The following is a 22,982-nucleotide window of genomic DNA, read 5'->3' as shown; positions in this document are numbered from 1 at the left end:
TTTTATTCTGTAATCCTTCCATTGAAAGGCCCCTTTTTCACATCAGTCACATTTTGACATGTCACAGTAGGGAAATCACAGGTGTAGATAATAAAATGAGTGACGGCTGAATTCCATTAATCTGCCTCAGTTTCAGGGTCCTGGTGTTTTGCATGCTGGCTCACTTTCCACACGCTCGTGTCTTACTAGAGCCGAGCAGAGCCATTGTTAATGTTATCAGTAACACCTGTGCTTCTCCTACTGTGTCGTGTCAGAATGTCTGCCGGGGAAAAATCCTTCTCCTTCTTAAAGCGCTTTTGGTGTAAGTGATGGCGGACAGAATCCTACAGTCCTTCTTCTGTGCAGAACTGTTCTCAATAGTGTATCTGGGGTTAATATCAGACCAGAGCCATGTGAGTTCTAGTTGATATTTTCTAAAGGCGCTTTCACACCTGCAGTTTTTGGTCCAGACCTTCTGACTTGTAAGTTCAATCCGAACAAAAACAAAGTGAAAGGTGCCTTGAAACCGTGGTCCAGACCAAAAGAGGGGGTCCCGGTCTGGATCAAACTGGTGCGGCTCGTTTGCAGCTTTTCTTTTGGATGGTTCAGACTTTCAGACCATTGCATTAAGTTGAGACAGCATTGAACAGAAGGAGAAGAAAAAGAAAAGGGAGGCAGCAAAACCATAACGATACTACAGTGGCATTGAAACAGGACTAACACAGGAAGTGAATTGATTAAGGACACACAAGGAAAATGATTTTGAAGTAGAACTGGAATTAATGAACCCAACGTCCATGACTAAACTCTGTAATGCAAAAACAAGTACAACACAAAGAAAGTCCACATAACATTTGTCCTTCACAGGAGCAGATTATATCAGTTTATTGACATTTTCACTAATTCCTTTTGAATAATACATGAATCTTAATGAAAAAAAAAGAAAATCTGGCATATTTAGTAACCATACGAGTGTGTGTAATGTGGTGCAGCTTGATTGAATTTAAGGGGACTGTTGGGGCTTGTGAGGTATTTGCGCTCTACTGAGCTTCATGCCAGGTCTCCATGTTTTGATTTATTAAGAAGTATTGTGCCCTTAATCCATGCCGGTTCTCTCCCAACATTATCCTGCTATCTGCTCCTCTAAACCGATTGCCTTCACAGTACATCTCCTCCAACCCTCCGTCCTTTTACGACCATTTACCAACACGTCGCTCCCTTCCCTAAAGGCTCAGCCCTCCATTCCCCAGTTCTCCCTTTTTCATCACAGCCCGACGCTGAGGAACATTGTTCTTGATTGCTTGGCAGATGCCATTATCCTGGGTTTATATCTTCACAATCGCATTAGCCATTTGCACAGCTGGGTACTTACTGAAGCAAGGCAGGTTAAGCGTTGCACTTGAGGGGACAAAATGATGGAGGCCCACCTGGAGATTAGGGTCTGGCCGTTCCTCAGCACCACCACCATTACCAAAAAACACAGTTGGCCTCTCTTCCATTTAACTAATGCCTCCATATCTCCCTCTACATCTTCCCCCTGCACACACACACACCTCAATTTCTCAGTGTATAGTAACAGTGAGTCTTCTTTAACCTCATCTACCTCTCCCTTGATTCCTGCACTGCTGTTTCTCCCTGCCGCCAACCTCGAATTATCCCCACCCCCAGGCTTTCTATATTTCTTCCTTTGTTTTCTCTCACACTCTCATTTTTTGTATCCATACCTCACTCCAGTAGAGTTAAGGGACTGCAAAATGCACATCCGCACCGAATAGAAAGAAATAAGGGAAGGAGGATGACGGAGGTTGGGAGGTGACAGTGTCTGCACGGCTCGCCAACGCCGCGCTGAGCTCAGGCAGCCGGCCAGAGACACATTTTTACACACTCTAACTGTCACGCTGAGATTTTTTATTTGTCTGTGTCTCCGAGCTCAAAAAGGCTTCTTCTGTTGTTATTTTCGTCCCGGTGGCTTAATATTCAAAGTCTGACATTTCGCTAGATTAGCTGATTGATCAAATGAATCGTTGTTTACCGTCCGGACGTTAAACTCAATCGAGACAACCTAATTTTAATCCGTTTACTTTAAAGCGGAGATAAGTCCCGAATGAGACGGGCAGGGAAACGAGGACCAGATGCGGTGCAGGAAATTAGAGATAGCTCAGATAGAGGCCAGCTGGAAAAATAAAGGAATCCCACTGAGGGAGCGACCAGCACATTTTCTACTGGAATATTGCTCACACTGGCAATGAAGTCACTTAGGAAATCAATATGAAGCCAACAAGGATATATGAAAGTGTAGAGGCTGATTGATGATAGCAAATTATCAGAATAATCAATATGCCCATAGCTGCTGTTCATGAATTAATCAAGAAGAAAACACCAAAATAAAAAATGTCAGAGTCAAGGTAATGAGCCCTAGTTACTGTTACTCTAAAAAACTGTGCAGCTGCAGAGGCTGCAGGAGGCAAACCGCATACATAAACATCACATGGTGCAAAGTCGAAAGAACAAATACGTTCAATAACTTATGACACTGGGAAGCTTCACTCAGTCGCCCGTTCAAAACACACTCATACACACAAAGCACATCATAAATATGCATGTGTACCGCTGCTGTTTGAGACGGGTCTCGGAAACATATTAAATGTCACCGTCTATATTCTCATCTCGCCTTCATTTGGCGCTGTGTGGCTGGCGTGTGCAACAGGAAGCCAGGGATCATCAGTTTAGGAAGAAAAGGAGGAAGCGTGCTCCTCATGAGAGGCGCTTTCCTCCTGAGTGCGAGGGCGACAAAAGGAAGACAAATGGCAGAATGAGCGGAGGTGAGTGATCCAGTGGAGCCGCACAGATACAGGGGTGGTGGGACAGTAAGAGGGAGAGTTGTGTGTGTGTGTGTGTGTGTGTCGTGGGTAGGGTGATGGTGCTTGTTCTTTCATCCGCCCCTTTACTCCAGTCACTACGGCAACATGCCTGGAGGGTACTCATGAGAGGCGTCATCACTGACAAAAACAACAGAGAAGCAGAAAGTGAGTGAGAGCAAATGAGAGCAAACCAGACAGACTGTGTGTATGAATGAGAGCGGGGAGAGTAGAAAGTCGACAGCAGATCCACAACCGACTCCAGCGACTTCTCCTCATTCAAACAAGTGTGAATTTGACCTTCAGGGACTCGGCTAGAAGTTTAATGAACATTCATTCATCTCTGCGGGTCATTCATATTAATGTTCGGATGTCGACGCTTAAGTTTCACCAGCAGCATCTATAACCACGTTGGATGGGTGTGAACATCATGATATCCTCTCCAAATAGGACATTATTATAAGATAGGAAATTGGCAGAGTTAATCAAACTGAGGCTAATACCTAATATTTGGAATTAACGGAGCCATTAATACTGCGGGCTGCCGGTAGTCTAGATAGTGTGGTTAAACCACCAGCGGCGAAATTAAACAGGTTAATTAAAGTCTCCAAATTGTCATACACTTGGTTCAATGTAAAACACACACACACACACACACACACACACACACACACACACACACACACACACACACACACACACACACACACACACACACACACATGAATCATTATTATACTGGCCTGCGGTGGCCTTCAGCAAACTGTATTAATTTTCAAATATTAATCATAATTCTAACCTTAACCCATAACCTATGTTGTGTTGTGAATCCAATATCATTTTTATTTTTCAAAACTCTTTCACACCACTGACCTAAAACGTAATTTCCACAAAAATAAATCACACTCACACCTTCTTGTGTAATGTGTTTCAGGTAAATGCCACAGTCAGGTGATGCATTGGAGGGAAAAGCTAAATTATTAATAGGTGCATTCATCGATCCCCTCGATCCATCCAGCTCCCAAACTGAAGCCAAAGCATCTCAATCGCCCCCTAGTGGCTTATAAAAATCTGCCTCCTCCGTGTTAGTGGATGGGACATGGGCCAGAATAAAAACTCTTGAGATGATAAGACCGTGAAAATATTGTTTCTGCCATTTTAGTCCTTATCACACTGGTGTATGTGCAAGAAATGAGTAATACGATGCAATAACATCATGATTGACAGCGGAGACTGACGCCTATAGGAGACTTTGGACCGACTCTTTATTTTGTGCATACAGAGATGTGGTTGGCAAAATGTTGGACCCTGACCAATCACAGCTTGACATCTTTCACAGTCTCAGGTTGGGCCTGTGGATATCTAGTATTAGACAGCGTGCACTCCACCAGCATCATGTTGCTTTTCCCTTTAATTCGTCACCCGTTTGTATCAAACACTTTCCATTTTTTCCGGTTGTTGGCAGAAATTTGAACAGTGTGTGTAATTAACTATGATAATGATTGAATGTGTGATAATGAGTCATTTCACAGCCGCTGAGGATTTGAGTCTTTTGGTGTTTTCCCAGCTTTATACCGAGGTAAAAACCTTGAACCTCACATACTTCTTATATATAGAAAACATAACTCTGTGTATATATGTTTTTCCTCTTCCAAGGAGGTTATGTTTATGTGGTAGTTGAAAGGATTACGCAACTGATTTCTATGGAATTGTGAGAAAAATGAGAGGTGGGGTCATGACCCAAGAAAGAGCCCATTAAACGTTGGTGCGGATCCAGGAGTTTTTTTTTCACTTCCTTTAACTAGATAAGGTGTTTTTAAACATTAGTTGTTGATTTTCTCAGTGAATAATTCATGGTTCTTGATGAAAAAAAATTGGACACGTTAAGAGAACTGATTTCCAACAAACTCAATAAAACCATAAACTGAAAATTATAAGCTACTTTTCTTATTTTAGTCTTAAACCCAAATTCTAACTCTGCAGCCTGAAGGATGCTTCCTACTTTTTTTTATCACCTCTTAATCAAGATGTAAACGTTGCCTGCAGACAGTTATTAAACGCACACACACACACACACGCACACACCCTCACGCGCACAGTGCATGCTTTGAGGGGGCGGGGCAGCAGAATAGATGGACATGTGAGTGCATCTCGGCCATCAGAGGGCGGGTTTGTGGCGTGGTGTGCGCGGTGTGTGTGGATGCTGCTGCTGCTGCTGCTGCTGCTGAGGATGAGGATGGTGATGAGGATGAGGAGGATGAGAGGAGCGGCACACACACAGACCTTTCCACGGAGATCCTGCGTCCTGGATGCGACTTTGACGCTGCGTAAAGACGAGAAAACACCGACCTCAGCTGTCAGCTTTGAATGTGGCCGCCTGCGTTGCCTTATCACCTCTAACCCTCCGGGTATTGTTCCTCTTTAACGACCGCGGACTTGCCAAACAAAAGCAGGAGTGACTTGAAAGTGCGCGCAGAGGTTTATCTGTCTTGGCACAAGTGAAGTGAAGACGTCCCCCAAATGGTCGCGATGGGGTTTGAGTTGACGAACACGTAATCCCACCGAAGTCACCCTGATCCAAGCCGTTGTTAAGGTAACCGGGAAGTTGAAAAGGCGTTTTTTTTTCTTCTTCTTTATTCTGTCACCGCTGGGATGTTGTGAACGGACGCGTCGCCGGGACAGAAGGAGCGGGGGACGCAGAAGGAAGAGAGGCGCACCAGGGCTGGACGAGCACCGGAGGGATTATGGCTCTCGCAACGGTTTTTCTCAGCCTCACCACGCTGGCGCTTACAAACTTGCACCTGTCGAGAGCCAGCAACCGGCATGCGGTGTACTGGAACAGCTCCAACATACTGTGAGTGTGTGTGTGTGTGTGTGTGTGTCTGCAGCCTTTACGCAGAGCCGTGCGTTCAGCTCATCAACTTGTGTTTTCTCTTTGTCAATGCGCACCAGTGCTGATGGTAACTTGTTAAGAAGAGAATCCTCTGCTGCAACGTGCTCCTTTTGTTTACAGACTCAAATACATTTGATAGGCTACAAATAATGATTCTACTTATTTATTTATTTTTTTTACAGTTTTTAAGGAGGCATCATATAATCAAACTGAGAGCCTGTGTGGGGAAATATTGATTTTGGTCTTCTTTTCATCTCAAAACCTCCATTGTCTTTGTTTTCCGGTAATTCAGGGTACCCACCCCCCCAGGTAAAAATCGCCCCCATCTCCCAAACTCCCCCATTGACCACGAGATGGAGCAAATTTTCATCCCAGCTCTTTTCTTGCTGGAATTGCTGGTATTTTGCCCAAAAATAATTTCTGATGGGAGAGAAATTAAATGTTTTTTTTTTTTTTTCGGTAAGTTGTTGTAATAGTATTTTGAGAGTAGCTCCAATTTATTTGTGAGGATGTACATGAACAAACTCTTTGTAATTGTTCATGTAATTAACCTGAGAATCATGTGGATCCATTAATATGAACACAAAATGGCAGAGGGCGTTTTCACACCTGAAAGTCAGAACCAAGGTTCATGTCTTACATTGTTCACATTTGATCTACGTAGTTTTGGTTTCACATTTTAATTTAGGGACCGGACACTTGACATTGATTGGTTTGTTGACGGGCGTGTGTCAGACGTTGGTGTGTTGACATTTCGGCTTTTTTATTTGCTAATTTCTCAACAGTTTATATATGCGTGTGAAAGTGATGAAAGACGCCCCCTCTGCCTTTCGGTGTGAATGATTTTGAATAGTTCAGCCTTGTTAATTTTAGCTTCCTGAGGAAGTAGCCTATGTACACCGTCATCTAACTAAAACATATGATCGCAAACCAATGGACCAATATTCTAAAAGTCTAAATAGCTGAAGTTATGTTACGATAAAAACGCTATAGCTAACATTATTACCGTGTTTTTGTAGCACGAGCTTACTAGCTTCCATTAGTACATTTCTAATAAACTTAAAAAATGTTAAATCAGCCAATTTTCTGTGTTTTTAATCGAGGAAGTTGTTCGGTCGCAGTCGTAAATAATTAACTGACCAATCAGCATACGTTAGCAGAATGTTAGCATGATAAGAGCGTGGTAATGCTCCGTGTAAAAAACCCATAGGGATGTTGCTATTTTTTCATTTCAATTCTCACATAAAATCGATAACAAATTTTACCAAAATTGTGTCTTCTTGTCTAGAAGCAGGAGTACCTGCTCCATTCACTCCAATTCATTGAGGACTGCCTCATGACCGCCCTCTGGGTGAATTACAGCCAATTTTGGTATAATGGGATTAATAGGATCTCCGTTGACAGGCTCTGCTTCAATTCCTTGCTAATGCATTCTAAGCATACGTGTTGATGTGCATGTATGTGTGTGTATGAAGTGTGTGTGTGTGTGTGTGTGGGGGGGGGTTATGGTTGAACATGCCTCCTAACATGATTTTTACATTAACTTTTATGACATCACATCCGTTGTCTTACCCCAGTTTACCCTCAGCCGAGTTCAGTAATGCATCTCCAGGTGGAAACTGTTTCTACACTGCTCCTCCGCTCCACCCTGCATGCAGAGTGGTTACTGTATAAATATTTGATTTCTATCTCACATTTAGTCCATCTCCTGCTTCACAATAATGACTCATTTAAGCAGTCATCTCTCCATCTAGACACTTTCGGTCCTGTGTTGTCGATCATCCTACCTGCTGCCGTGCACCACAGAGAGTCTACATAATTCATACACACAGCTCAAACTTCCATAAATCTGCATGAGCATGTGCACTCACTATAAATAAGTATGCTGGCCCACACACATACAAACACACACACACACACACACACACACACACACACACACACACACACACACACACACACACACACACACACACACAGTGGGCCTACCCTTGCACTCAGATTCTGCCGGCCACAGTCAGGTTGCTTACCTCAGGTAAGCTTCCCCAGGCTCTCCTACGGCTCTCTACCTGTGAGGTTTAAAGCCAGCTTGCTGTGGGGCAGAGATCGATGTGAATTCTACTGCCTTTGTCTTCTCATTAGGCAACAGTGAATCCATCTTTCTCACATTCTTTTATCTCCTCTCTTCACACAACCTCCTCCTTCGCCCCCGACCCCTCCTCCCTCTCCTCTATCTGTGTTCCTCCTCCGTCCATTTGTATTCACCTCAGATGCGGGTCTCTCCTATCGCCTCTCTCGATCTCATACTTGGTTATTTTCTTCCTTCTCTTATTTTTTCTGCCTGTGTCCCACCAGCCGGGCTTGTCCCCCTCAATTCCCTTTTTCTGCATCTCATTGCCGCCCCCCATCTGCTCCTGGTCCCTCACTCACCTCCCAAGCTCTCGGCTGCGAGATCACATATAGTAGATGATTGGAATTAAAAATTGAATTTAAGTTATTTGAAGGTATGCAGATGTGGGATAATTCAAATATTTGAAGGTTTCCTTGAGTCAAACAGTGAGGAAACTGCTTTAAAAACTGAGGGAAACAGTCAAGACGCTGCCGCAGCACTGACACCTCCTCATTAATGTTAATGTTTGAATGGCACATTCAAAAAGATTGTAGATTTATGACTGCAGTTAATCCTGTCAGTGTGACATGAATAGAGAAGGGGTATATTAACCGAGACTGAGTTGTGTTAAAGCGCTTAATAGTGCACAGGTTTTTGAATGTCATCATCAGTATTAGTCCTATCTATCAGTTTTAATTAGTCTTTGTATTTGTGTGTGTGTGCGTGTGTGTGTGTTTGTGTGTGTGTGTGCTTAAATTATTTTCCCAGCATGGGCATCACTGTTTAATGTTGTCATTCATTACACTGTTACCACATTTTGTAGCTTTAAATTGACATTTATTTGTTAAAGTGACAAATATGTGCTCATATTAATGAATTCAGAATACTGTGTGTTTGTGTGTGTGTGTGTGTGTGTGTGTGTGTGTGTGTGTGTGTGTGTGTGTGTGTGTGTGTGTGTGTGTGTGTGTGAGAGAGAGAGAGAGAGAGTGGTGGAGAGGGGGGGAAACATAGAGCGAGACAAAGTGCAGGTGTGGGTCTACATGCCTGCGTGTGCAGAACCTCTCCTTTCTCCACAGTGGGATACAAATCTCTAAAATAATGCAAAAATTGACCCAGTTTGCAGGTAGCAGACAAATCCTCGGAGGCTATTGCAAGAATACTGATGGCCATCAAGCTTTAAAAGGCCTTATGCTCTGGGCAACTTCTCCACCTCTCTGTCCACATGCTGAGGGCCTCGCTTGTTCATTGAGGCAGCTCCTTCCCTCGTCCGGCGCTGGTTATAGAGACGAGCTCAGGAGGGAGCAGTGAGAGACGAATGCATCGACGGAGCCAGGGACCAGAGGCCTATAGGGCCAAACTCTCGTTGAGGCCCTAATGTTTTACCCTTGAGCGCGGCATTCAGCGCAGATGGTTACGGCCCAGCTGCAAGCGATGGGATCACTTGGAAGCTAAGCTGTTTGTGCCAAAGCCATGAAAATGGCTTTTAATGATAACGCTCAGCCAGTAATGTCTTCCTCTGGTATTGAAGGTCAAAAGGGGACTGTCACACAGTTGTTACCCGGTAACACTGCGGTTTGATTTTCTGCACTTTTTCTGAGGTAAACGACATCAGACCATTTATTATAGCATTTTCCTCGGCCTCGGACGATTGCAAATGAGTTATCTCGATTATCATTACCCAAAGAAATAGCTCAGAGTGCTTTGATTACCGCCCAAGTCCGTCATGACTGCACTACCCCCCATTAGAAAGTGTTGCTCTCAGCTTCCTGCCTCAGCAGTGCGCCTGGCCAACTCGTTACAGATGTCCCTGCTAATGGCTGACTGAGGCAGGAAAAAACACACGCAGGCCATTAAATCATCTCGCATCTGAGGCCATCTGCCAATTAGAGGGGGGAGATGCGGAACATCTTGAGAGCACGCGGGAGCAGCGGTGCACTGCAGTAGCCTCGCCTACCTACAAGCAGCGTCCCATGCTCCCGCCACCTCTTCCCATCAGGTGTTTGGCCTCGCTGGTCAGACGGGCTGCATCTCCATAATTGGGCACCCCATGTCCGCATGATCAAAACAACAGCACGGCTTTCATTCACTCTCCCACCTCTTTCCTAACTCACACAATGTCTCTACTAATGCTTATAACTTAGCTGGACACCGGAGCAAAAACCTTTTGCGCATTCGAGGGAAGGAATTTTTGTTTGAAAATCATCACACATCTCTCGGCTAATCACGTTCGCCTGCTACGGCATGATAGAAGTTTTCTTTTGCTGTTTGTGTCTGATCCTCGTTGAGATACATCTCCGTATGTTTCATGCTGCACATTATGACCCTGGATTGGACGTGAAATAGTGTCTGTCAGGCGCTTGGACCACATCAAGAAAAAACAACCCAATCCCAGGCACACCATATCTCGTGCTACGAAATAAATTATCACCTCGACAAATAGCTTCCCGGAGAGTTGGAGGTACGGAGGCCTGGTGATCAATGTTGAGTCTGGTTGCAGTCGTACTCAACAGGCTCATTAACTGCCAGGCTGGTCTGCGTGGGTGTGTGCAGGCCCAGCTAGACTCGGAGGTGGCTCCCTGCGGAGCTGAGGAGAACCGCGGCGCCCTGCAGGGAAAAAGTTTGCAGATATTTAGTTGCAGTAAAGGCAATCTTTGCTGGGAAATGACGAAAATAGAGAGTGAGTGATGGAGAAGGTGATGGGGAAGGATAAATCAGAAAATAGATGGAAGAGAAGGATGCAAAGTGAAGAATATAACTGTAGGGAAGAGGTGGGCGTGATGGAGGGAGGACACACTAGAGAGGTGGAAAGCGGGTCAGTCTTTCAGGAGACGAAAGCGAGGGAAAAGATTGATTGAGTTGGCCAAAAGTCAGGAAGGTTGAGAGAGAGCATGGGTTTTACCGGTTGTGGAAGTTAGGTCATTTGGCCGAATGTGCTGTAGCCGCTGTTTTTTTTCCCCGAGGAGATGATACTCACGGGAGTTGATCCGTGCTAATGTGGACATAGGCTGGGTCATTCATGTGGACCAGTGCTCAGAGACAATAGCAACCCGCCTTTCACCTGGCCCCCTGCCCCAGGCAACGCGACGCAGCGTACAGCAGACACGCAGATTTGCTACCTGATTACGTGCGTGTCCGTCCGCCCGCAGCTCCGTCTCTGGGCTGCCTCGCCAATTTTGCATACAAATGCATCTCATTCACCGGCATTCAGTTTGTTCTTTCATAGTCATTGTGCCAAACAAGCGTCTCCAAACAGCATAAGATTGCGTGCATCTTTTTTTTTCTTCCTCTTCGCAGTTGCGTTGAATGAGATTTGGAAATGAGTGATTGAAAAGTGAGGGTTTTTGAATGAAACACATCTCCCCGTCACTAATGAAAGAAATCCAGAAGATTTGTTTGAAGAACAGCGCCGTTGAACAGATAGTTGACTTGATTGAATTATCACCTGGCTCCATTATGCTGATGTGCAGTGTTGTCTCGAAGCACGTCGGTCTGCTAAGTGGCACGCTGTCCATTTTTAGCAAAATTCAAATCTGCTATGAGGAGCATAAATGGAGGGAGAAACACTGAAAGGATGTTTAATGGTTTGCATGGATCCAAGAGTGGGTGTGCGGATCGATGCATTTATATGGTATGTGGAGGTGAGTGGACCCTGGCTGAACAAAAACACAACAGCCTTGCTTTCTGAGCAGCAATCAATCTGGGTGCATCAGGTGATCAATGTCCAAATGCATTTTTAATTTGATTTCACAGTGTCCGTAAATTGCCGTGAAGTGTTTCGGAGCTCGGCTCGGGAAGCTCACATCGAGTAATGCCTTGGAACAGCATGCTTGAGAATTGATTATTACAGGGTTGTCAGTCACTGCTCCGGGGTTCATGCTACACACACACAGAGGCCTTACCTAAGTCCACGTTTCACAAAGCCTTGGTATTCCTGCAGCGGCGGATTCCGAGGAGACAAAGTGGCTGCAATGGGCACAAATGAAAGAAAGAAAAGTTAGAGTTAGCTTGAGACCTGAACAAAATCTAATTAATTCCTCCGAAAAATATAAACAAGAGAAGAAAACGTCTTTAAAAATGTTTATTGCACCAAATAAAGTGTAATTAATACCTGTAGAATATAAAAGAGATGTTCCATTGCCATTTGTCCCTTCCAGACACCGATTTCGATACCATTGGTAATCGATATCGAGTATTGGACATCTCTTGTTAAAAGTGAGAGTTTATCATTTGAGCATACTTTTAGTTTATGTTCTCCTTACAGATTCAGTGTACGCCTGTTTTTGCCAAATGTCTCACGATTCATCTGCATAACATTTTAAAGAAAAATTTTTAAAACTACATTAGTGTTTTGTGTTATATGGTTCAGGGTTGTGTGTTATATGTTAGGAAAAAAAGTTCATTCTAGGCATTTTCTTGATAACTCCTATTCACAGTGCAGTGAACACGAGATGAATTAAAAGGTGGGTGGGGGATACAGATAAAACCACAGGAGGAGGTTTTTAATCAACCTGGAATTCAACAGTTATGAACCAAAGGGAAATATAAACTTCATTTATACTTCAACTCTGTCCCAGTAAAATCTCCAATCTAGGTGTTTCTACTTTGTTATCCCTCCCTGTCACCTCTGGAGGTCCAAAGCACCCCAAGCCTGCTCTGCCTCATCATGATGAGGCATTGGCAGGTTTGGCGGACCATCATAACCTGTTCATGGGCTCTGATGGGACGGTGCCACGGGACTCATCCAAGAGCAACCTCGGGCAAGAGGGAGCGCTACTTTCATCGGCAGAGTCCAAAAAAAACATAGATAGGCTCCTCATATGCCATCAAAACCCATTTGGATTCCTCACGCTCCAAGGTTATAAAAACTGCACTTAACTGGCGGTGGGAACCCACAGGAGATAGTCCTGATCCCAGACAGGTAGAACCAATTTCAGACTTAATGATTTGAATGCAAATGCTTTCTACAAAGAAGGCTTTCCAACTTCTGAATGGTAGCGCCACAGTACATTACACTGGGAGTGTGCACTGCCGTGCCCGTCACCCACTGGGAAATTACATTGCTGCTTTGATGGAAATGGCTGCCATGTAGGAAAAAGATCAGAGCTGTTGATGGGTGGAGGGTCACTGGTTGAAGTCTGATTACTCGGGAAATGGGCGTTGTTGCCGCGCACGGCCTAGAAAACGATAAGGCAGCCACAGCAGTTGGTCAAAAATAATTTGGTGTGCTATTGAAGCAGAAGGCCACTTCAGAGGTGTGGGCAATTGAGGTGGTGTTTTGCAGCGACAGGCACCCTCAGAGTTATCAGTGTCCCTTCATAAAAAAGGCAGCAAGTGAGGACACAGGTTTGTGCTCTGTCATATCTTGTTCTCTGTTCATTCCCTACAGGTCCTAAGCCGTGACAGGTCTTCCCTCTAATGCTCTTGGGTGCTTAACAACAGCGGTGTTACGAGAAGTGGAAACTGTCCTCTCAGCTTAGTGGATGATATGGCTCCATTTTCCCTTTCATGCGAGGGCAATTTCAAATATGGGCTGCTTAATAATTAGGTATTATGGTATAATTGAGATTTTTCCTATTGAAGATGTAATTATATGAAGGTCTGAGACCCTTTGGCAGTCGTCATGTCTGTAATGAGAATATTTGAAGAAAATTGAAATCTCTCTCAAGTGTTCTGTGCATCCAGAATGACTGAAAGTAATTTGGCCCTTCAGCAGCAGCGGCCACCACCTCCGGTGGCTTAATGTATCCCTCTTATATTGTTAGAGTGAGCATTTAAATCAGTACATCTTCAAGCGAAACTGTTCTATTACAAATATGATAGCAAAGTCTTTAGAGCTTGAAAGTGAGATGTAATTGGATTGGATGGGAAGCTACCTACTGAAAAAAAATGAAAGTTATATTCTTGCGAGGAAGCTGGAGGGCTGTGCTGCTTGGATTTTTACATTTGCAGATATAAAAACTCTGCTGGGTGAGGTGAGGTTATGAAATAAAACACTATTTTGGAGAGGGCATGTAACTGTTGGCGTATACTGTACATTATGGCCTGTGCACACAAGCTATTACACAGTGACTAGGAGGGGGTCAACTGGCCCATTAGTACTTTTCCATCCAATGGGAGCAATAAACTGTGTTGTGAGTTCAACAAAATATATTGTAACTAGAGGGGCAGTCGGCAAGCACATATGAGATGAGATATCTATATCAAAGCCACTTTCGTAAGGACCTCGCCTCTATCTCTTCAGAAATTCACAAAAATGTGGGAAAACGCAATGTTTTAAAAAAGGGGAATCTCCCCCTTAATCAAATCTGCCTCAAAGGTTAATGGGTTCTTCCTTGTCTCATAAACCACACTTCCACCAAGTGTCATTATAAATCTCATCTGTAGTTTTTGCATGTTCCCGCTAACAGACACAAGGTCAAGTAGAGGTAATTATATGGACATGTTATGATAGATATTTAACTAATTTCTCCAATTTTCTTTTTGATTATAAAATAAAGAAATCAGATGTTGTAAAATCAGATTGACGAAAAATGGAATAGGGTCAAAATCCCCCCTTTCATCAGCCCTTGTCTGAGGCTCTGACAAATGTTTTATCAGCATTTTACTTGCAGTCAACTTCCTAGTTCATCGTTTAAAAAAAGAAATCCAGAACAGTATATTGTGTAGTTCACATTTACAGGAAACCTAACATTTCCTCTTCAGTATTCTAGCCATTGCATTGTAGGTAAATTAAACCCAACATCTTGGGAACTATGAACAATTGTGATATTTTCCTCCGTGTTGTGCAAGATGCAACAGTGGTTAGACAGTGAACGTGACTCACTGGGGGAAAAAACCCAAAGGAGAACTCCTTTTACTGGCAATGAGAAAAGAGACTATCTTCAATTTACGTGTAAAAGAAGAACAAGATTTACCTTTTGGTTAATGCTCGACTGCTGCTCAGCTACAAACATCCTGAGCCCACTAACCTTTAAAATGTCAAAATCATATGTAGATTCATTTTGCAGTTTGGCTAACTCACAAAGTAAGTGTTACAAATACGCGGCGCAGCTCATAAAGTGTAAAAACGAGCCGCCTGCTGACAGCTTTGATTTTGCCCTTGGTTTTATGGCGAACAAGTGGGTGCAGGGAGGTTGCAGTGATGAAACATTTTATGTTTTAAAGGGGTCATTGTCACAATGGCACGCTCGGGCTCCAGCCCTGAGTACGTGATAAAAAGTCATCAGATCAGAGTCGCACAGCACCGGGAGCACCTCACTCTCTCTTTCTCCCCCCCCGTGCGTGTTGCCATATCTTCAACCTCATCATTTAATCAGGTCTCGTGTTGGTCTGGATCAAAAATCTATTTGGAATTCATTTGCTGCCTTGATGTGTAAATTCAGTTATGGTTAATACATGAGCTACGGCACATGCATAATCATGTCTGTCTACTCATACATGCATTTTTTTGGGGGCTTCCTGGTATTTTTCGCTCATTGATTAATATGGACAACTTCCTCTCCCCTTGCCTTTCCCCCTGGATCAGTGTGTGCTGTTCCTTTGAGACACATCCCCACGGTGCAGTCTGTTATTTGCATGTGTTACAGCCGGGGGTGATTTGAAGAGGCACGAGAAGGGGTGGCGCCCTGCGTGTTATCACTACATTTTGAACGCTTTATTATGAATGATTATAGAGGAAAACTACCGCAGTGTCAGAAGTCTACCTGTTTGCCGAGCCCCCCTGTTAAGATGCTGCAGATTCTCCTCTGGCTGCGATATCTGTCGCAGTGTTTTGTTTGTAAAGTTGTTTCTTCGCTTTGTTCAGCTGCTTTTCAGTAGCTGTGGGCTTCCTGTGTACTTTGTATGTACGTTTGCTTTCAGTAGATGTCAGAAAATGTCTCCACAAGGTGTTTTCTCATGGTAACAACTTGTTTAACGCTGCAGGCTACATCCACACAGCTACAGTTTAATTTTAAAGCACATCACTTTCGCTATGTTTTGGGAATTTTTGATCGCCTAAAACTGAAGAGGTTTGGAAACGCTAGTGTCCCTGATTTAGTTTGTAGGACGTGCAAAAACAAAGATATTTGGAAACGATGAGGCGGTCACTCGCACTCTCTTCCTGAACGGTTCCTATCGACTCGCCCAACAGGAACAAGACCAGAAATCTCTTATCTTACTTTTCACCTTTGTTGTTTGAAGTTGGTAGTTTTGTCCGTAACTAAGCAACCTGCAATCTGCTTCCAGTTTACAGGTGTGTTAGTATGGACGGGTATTATTACCTCCACCAAGTAGGTTATGATTATTTATTCAGTGTTTATTTTTTATGTTCTTTGGGGGATTTTGCTAAATCTACTCTACTGATATCCATGAAACCATGTGGAGTGGTGGGACATGACCCAAGGAAGAACCCATTATAATTCTGTGCAGATCCACATCAGGGGGTGAATCCATAATTTTCATTGGGAGATGGTTTGTGAGACAAATTGTGATTTGTGAATATGGGCTATACAAATAAAATTTGATTGATTGATTGAGATTCATTGATCTTGATCTTGAAAAACTTGTGTTTTTGATATTTAAGAAATTTGGTGCATATCCAGATAAAAATCTAGTGAGTTCAGATCTGGTGTCATAAGGGGACTGTTGGACCTTGGCGGAGGTAAAACTATAGTTACTAATTCTGGGCCAAAATGCTCATGTGGACAGAGATTGATTTTAAAACCAACACGTATTAGTATGTGTCTAGACCGGCGTAGTAACTGGGAGACACACTGAGATGAGCCCAGATCCTTACCATGCTGTGTGTGGGTGTATAGAATATCAATGTCCTGCTGTGCTCCCTCACCATGTGTGTGTGTGTGTGTGTGTGTCATTATGTGTCCTTTAAGTTGTGTCCATGTCTCTTTGTTCTGGTTATTTGTGTGTGTGTTTGTGTCTGTGCATACATGCTTGTTTTATTGATTGCAGGTGAAGGCACAGTAATGATTCTGTCTCCTTGTCCTGGCCCTCTCTGTCTCTTTCGGTCAGTCTCTCCCTCGCCTCTGTGTTTCCTCTGAGTCCGCGGCGTTCGCCTCGCCGCAGCGGCAGCCCCCCCCACTCTCTCTCTCCGTCTCTCTGCCGTGTCATTTTGAAGTGTTTTCGCTCAGCCGTCTGTCCCTGCTCCATTCTCACCTTGTGCCGAGTCAATGGGAAGTCCCGGCAGACCGGTCCGCTCAACCGCATTGCTGTGCGTGGGAGGAGAGTGGGCACCAGCACCCGTTTACCTCCCTTTAATTTATCTCCCTATTGCTGTTGAGAGAGTGAATCACATATCATTATTTAGAAATCCTTCACTCGCTGCACGTGCACTTGTCTTTCTAGTACAGTGTGTAAGTACCATGAGAGAAGCTTTTCCCCTTTTCTCTGCAGTCTGTTTGTGTGCGTGTGCGTGTGTGAAACTGTGTGTTTCAGTAAAGTATAAAGTGTATGTACAGTAAGAGATAGATGGTTATGATAAATAGATTTGCTTTTGCAGCACTTAAAAGGATTCTGTGCCACTTCCCAGGAGGAAGTGGAAGAGAAAGTGTAACCAAAGGAAGAAGAAGAAGAAGAAGAAAAGTGAGGTTGGGGGGAGGGAAGCGTTTCAAAACGAAGGAGACGCAGGAAGGAGATATAAGGTAGTAAAGACACGTAAAGTGGGGATAGGGGAGGAGGAGGAGATGGAAGGGGGGGGGTTTTCGTATGTAGAGGGGAGGAAGAGCGTATGGAGAATATTAATGGTGTGTCAGGAAGTGGAGTATCTTTAAAGACCTCAACCTTTCCTCTGCTGCTCATGCGTACTGTATGAGAACAGGCAGCCTGGAGGCGCAGCTGTACAACCAGGAGACAGAGCAGAAACACAGGCAGCACCGGCTCAGTTCTACTCTACACACTGGATATACAGATATACACACATTCATTACCAGATAGAGTGTGTGTAACATGTAACAACTGGAAATAACATATTTATTCTTTCTCAAGATGATGCCTGGAGCAAGAGATGTACTGATTAAGACACAGCAAACATCCATCTATCTATCTATCTATCTATCTATCTATCTATCTATCTATCTATCTATCTATCTATCTATCTATCTATCTATCTATCTATCTATCTATCTATCTATCTATCTGTCTAGATCCTTTCCTTCTTTCCTTCCTTCCTTTCATTCATCCATCCATCTTCTTTCCTCCCATCTATCTATCTATCTATCTATCTATCTATCTATCTATCTATCTATCTATCTATCTATCTATCTATCTATCTATCTATCTATCTATCTATCTATCTATCTATCTATCTTTATTTCTTTATTTCTATGCACATACTCAAACACACTCACTGATTTTTGAGTTGTTGCTGTGTCAGGACTGAAATACCTCCCAGCACCTGTCAGTGCAGGGTTCTGCAGCGGGAATTAGAGGTTTGTGTGTGTGTGTGCGTGCATGCGTGTGTGTGTCTGTGTGTCTCTGTGTGTGTGTGTCTGTGTAAATTGCAAATGTACGGGAGAGGAACGAAATCCAGCGTGAGAGGAGTGTGAGAGAGCGAGAAGGAGGTGATGCTCATTTACCACATGATGCAAGGAGAGAAACATGCACGCTGTCGTTCCGTGGAAGCCTGTGTCACAGGTGACAGTCAGTGACAGCACCGAGAACAGGCCCGTCACCGACACGGGAACCAAAGAGGGGAGGAATCATGGGAAACGAATGTGGTATTCCTCATATAGCAAATGACAGAGAGATGCAGAGTGGGTATGGGCGTACAGTGGCAGTGGAGAACAACAGGAGAGTACATTGTTAAGAGTTAAATGATGTAGAGAAGAGAATAACATATACAGCCCGGGGTCGTTGTTTATGATGGGAAAAGCAAGTGTGACACTCTGCGACTGCAGAAGATGGATTCCTCCTGTGGAAATTGATCTAATACCAGGAGGCTTATTCCCTGGGAGCCTCGACTGTCGTTAAAAACACTGGGTTGTGCTTGGAGGAGAGAGAGAGAGAGAGTGTATAATCAAATTCACATCTCCGCTTGTTATTTTTTTTGTTCTATTTGATCTGGAGTAATGTAAATTGGAACATCAAGCTCGCTTCTTCTCATTTCTGTCAACATAAATCCTGTCTCTGGTGAAAGAAACTTGTTCTAGCGTTTGTTGCAATTTCCTAATGTCTGCCTCCACACTCTCACTTGTCATTTTGCGATTCATAAAACAGGTTGTAATCCTTAATTATCAGGTTTTAATTCCCCTAAACTGGAAGGAACTTTTGGCCAAATTAGAGCTTCCATTAAGGTTTGATTCCAACCTCCGGCACCTGCAGTGTGGGGGTGAATTAGTGCCAAGGAAACCATATCTCCAGCTAATGCGCAGTGCCAGGAAGATAACAGCAGTTTCAAAAATGCCAGGGACATTAGCATTCCTGCATCGAGCTGCGTGTGTGTGTGCGAGGTCCCAGTTTTTAAATCTATAAAAATAAATTGCTGTTCGTCAGCAAAAACCTTGCTCCCCCCCCCCCCACCCCCTCTGCCTCCTCTTCATTAGACAGTTCATCAGCAATCTATCATCACATGTATTATTTATGAGCAGAGCCCAGTTCGTTCTAAACACCCGGCACTGGTTTCTTTCGGTTATTTAGGTTTCTGTTATTATTGTATTTATATAGAGGGGGAGGGGAGCGCTCCGAAACTCCAGCGCTGCCTCGTCCTCCTGAGCGGGGGAGCCAGGCTCTGCTGCTCTGCCGCCCCCTGCTCAGAGTCTTGTATGCAAATCCATTTTTCAATCAACCTTGTGGTTCATTCTCAGGCGTTCAATATAGGTCTGGCCTTGTGCAAGGTAATTTACCCAGGATTCCTTTGACCTCCAAGGTCACCTGGCAGAATGACACCTTTAATCAGGGACCTCCACTCAGTGTTCAGGGCCTCGACAGAGACGAGCGGTGGAAGGAGGTCAGTGAAACGAAACTTTGTGGAGCAGATAGTGGTGGTGATGTAAAGTGTAGCGGAGTCGTGGCAGCACCACTGACGAATGTGATATGATGAAACAGTCGGTGCAAGAGTTTCTCCAACAGTCACGCTGGGCTCAGACGACAGGAATTTTCGGGGGCGATTTAGCCTTGAACCTTGGTCTTGGTTGGTTACGATGTTCGGCCCAGGTTATCTGAGGGGTTACAGAGCCGTTCTCAAACCTCCTGAACAGCCTCCAGGATCATCAGGATGATTATCAAACACGGTGGAAATTAAGGATTTAAAATCAATACTTTTTGAGTAGAAAAATGGATCCGCATGAACGTAATGTCATAAAGACCAAATCTTTTGTCATCCATTACCAACGCTCAGAGTCTGGGTCCTGTCACAGGCCTCCACATCTTTAATCTAATACCATAACCATATTTCGTTTGTCATAGCTACAGTTTTTCTCTCACGTCAACCATCGTAGAAAACTTTTCACAATATTAGCATTAAAAGTTAAAAGAATTTATCCTTTAAAATAACTTGGCAGAACGATCCATCACCGATGTTCTCGTCTAGTAACAGTGTCGACACCTCAGCGTGCGAAGCCTTGAAATCGAGACGTTTCACCATCTTTCAACGTTTACCATCAAGTCGCCCTTGAGCAAGGCGATAAACTTTTAATCATACATATGAGGCTGTTTGATGGCCAGTGATACAGGCCTGTTTTTTACTGTGTGTGTAACCCTGCTTCCCTGGGACTTTGTGCCACTGCTGTAAATACAAGAGTGATCTGTGTAAACAAGTTGAGACACCAAAGGGTTAAATGTCCTGCAGTTTATATGATGGCTCTGAAACAGTGGCGGGACTAGGATTTTTCTGAATCGGGGGGCCGTTAAGGGGCCACAATTTACGCAGAGGGGCCAATTATAACACCCATGCACAATTCCTGATGCAGTAAGGTTCCCATTTAAGTCATTTCTTGTTTACTCTTTGCTCTGTAGCTCTGAGCAAAGCCACACATCATTAAGGATCATTAAAACACCTTGAGGATACTTTACATCGTCCAGCGCACACATGCACACACAGTATAGTTAGTTTAGACTCAGATCGTCGAGGAATAATTGTGAAGATTGCGTTGGCTGTTGAGAAATTATGCCAAATTTGCTTGTTCCGCTTTGTTTTTCTCTCCCTCTAAACACATGTAGAGTAATCGTGACAAATTGATTATCGTTTTTGATTGGGGGCGAGTTTTGGAAATGCTGTCGAGTTATTATCCCTAATGTGCTTTTATGAAGGAGCTAATCAAACAGAAAAGTATTTGTGTGACCTGAATAAGACAATGTCTAACTAATCAAGGAAGAAAGGCGCTGTGCACACACACACACACACACACACACACACACACACACACACGGACATATGCACAGACAGAAAAGCCGGTATCTCTGATTCCTCACTGTACAGCCCTGCAGGTGTGGTCCGTCCCTCCTGCTCTGACTATTAGCACAGCCTATCATTGGTATTCATTTCCCGCTCCTAATTCCCCCACAGTATTTTTTTCCCCTCTCACTTGACAGAGGACCGTGGGTTAAACGCCGGGGGGAGCGCTCCATCACGACTAGATCTGATCCAATTAAATACAGATTTAATCAGCCCCACAGTCGGCGAGTGAATACGAAATGTGATCAGGCCGGTTGGTAACTAGAGGCCCAGCAGCGCGGACACCGGTTTCCATCCCGGGGCCGGACGATCGAAAGGCTCCTGGATCGCGTCTGACCCGTCAGTCGAGCACGTTCCACATATCTGCAGGCACATTTGGTTTTTCACTTTTAATAAGCTGATGACACGTTGAAGCTGTTCCTTACTTCTCTGCAGTGTCCTCAGTGCCGAAGACTCCTTAACCCGCAGATTTAGTGGCGCTGTGAGACACCGAGGCGGCGGTGACAGAGGCTCCTGCAAAATTTACTGTTGATGCAAACTCTATTAATTAATGATTTAGGGACTGGATTATATCTGCGGCAAGCAGGAATGATCTGGAGGAGGTTTATCTTTCCTTTAACGGCGGAGAAGCGGCGCCTATCTACCAATCGGCCGTGTGTAAAAATCACGACGGGAAAAAAAACAAAAAAACACCTGCCCCTGCCAGAGAAGGAAGATTTTCCTTCCTCCCTCCCAAAAGGCTGCAGCTGCTGATTGTTGAAACCTTTTACTCTGCAGAGGAAGCAGTCCTGTGATATGAAGTACAGCTCCCCAGTGCCCCATCAAAGTCCACTGTAACTGCTGTGTCACCTTCAGAGTTCCAAGGGAGAATTGTACATGGGGAGCTGCTGCAGCGCCTACTAATGAGAATTCATTGGGAAATGGCTTGTTTTTTCAACATCGCCCGATGTCTGGGGTCATTTCAGTTATGACCCAAGACTTAATTACAAATCCTGCTATTTAGCGTGCGGTGGTGCGGCTGTGCGACCGTCTCTGTGACCAGATATCCCCGGGAAAAAAAAAGCAGATTCTGGCCGGGACTGGAATGTGTATCGGCAAATGAGTAATGCCTGCCTCAGTTAGCCTCGTCCAATGCAACGCAAACATAACACACTGTGGCATTAAGTGCACTGTTTAGCATCTGAACCAAATCCAACCTGGCAAGCACATGGCCCTGGACGCTGGAATTAACAAGCTGGAGGTTTGTTCCTCATCCCGCACGCCAGTCATTTATGTTAATGCAAACAAGTCCCCTCCATTCTCTGTCTACTTAATGTTTACAGTGATGAATTGTGCGCTATCAGATCGAAGCCTCATATCCTGAGTGTCATTGACATTCAGAGCATCTCCGCAAACCTCTATTGAAAAACCACAGAGGACAGATTCCTTGAATTCTTTGCATTATTCAGAAAAGCTTATCTCAGCCCTTTTGTGCGGAAAAACCTGCAATTAATACTAATATTTCTCTCTGAGCTCTCGCAGCATTTCCCAAAGAAAGGTCTAAAAGTGGTGTAATTTGTTAATTACACCACATTTTTTTGTCCTTTTGCATTTCAGCCGCGTTCCGCCCCTGGGATGGGCGTCTTTCGCTCCTTCCTCCACCTCAGATCAGCAGCGTTTAATTGCCTCCAGTGTTTGCAGGAAGACTCACCTCACTTGTTATTTCCAGGTGTAAATGAGATGAGGAAAGAAAGGTTACTCTGAGTCCCCCAAGAC

General features: G+C 44.2%; 1 protein-coding gene across 2 annotated transcripts in view; it reads left to right on the top strand.

Moving 5' to 3' along the window:
- Nucleotides 1-5,011: 5,011 nt before the first annotated feature.
- The window catches only part of efna3a (ephrin-A3a), a 62,396-nt gene continuing 44,425 nt past the window's right edge, over nt 5,012-22,982 (top strand). For both annotated transcript variants that reach the window (XM_035182027.2, XM_035182026.2), the window contains exon 1: nt 5,012-5,691. In XM_035182027.2, the coding sequence (XP_035037918.1) occupies nt 5,582-5,691 (110 nt within the window). In that variant the 5' untranslated portion in view covers nt 5,012-5,581. The remainder of the gene's footprint in view (nt 5,692-22,982) is intronic.

Source organism: Hippoglossus stenolepis, chromosome 17 (assembly GCF_022539355.2).
Source record: "Hippoglossus stenolepis isolate QCI-W04-F060 chromosome 17, HSTE1.2, whole genome shotgun sequence".
Lineage (NCBI taxonomy): Eukaryota > Metazoa > Chordata > Actinopteri > Pleuronectiformes > Pleuronectidae > Hippoglossus > Hippoglossus stenolepis.
The sequence above is the reverse complement of the archived record's forward strand: the minus strand, read 5'-3'. Positions and strand labels throughout refer to the sequence as shown.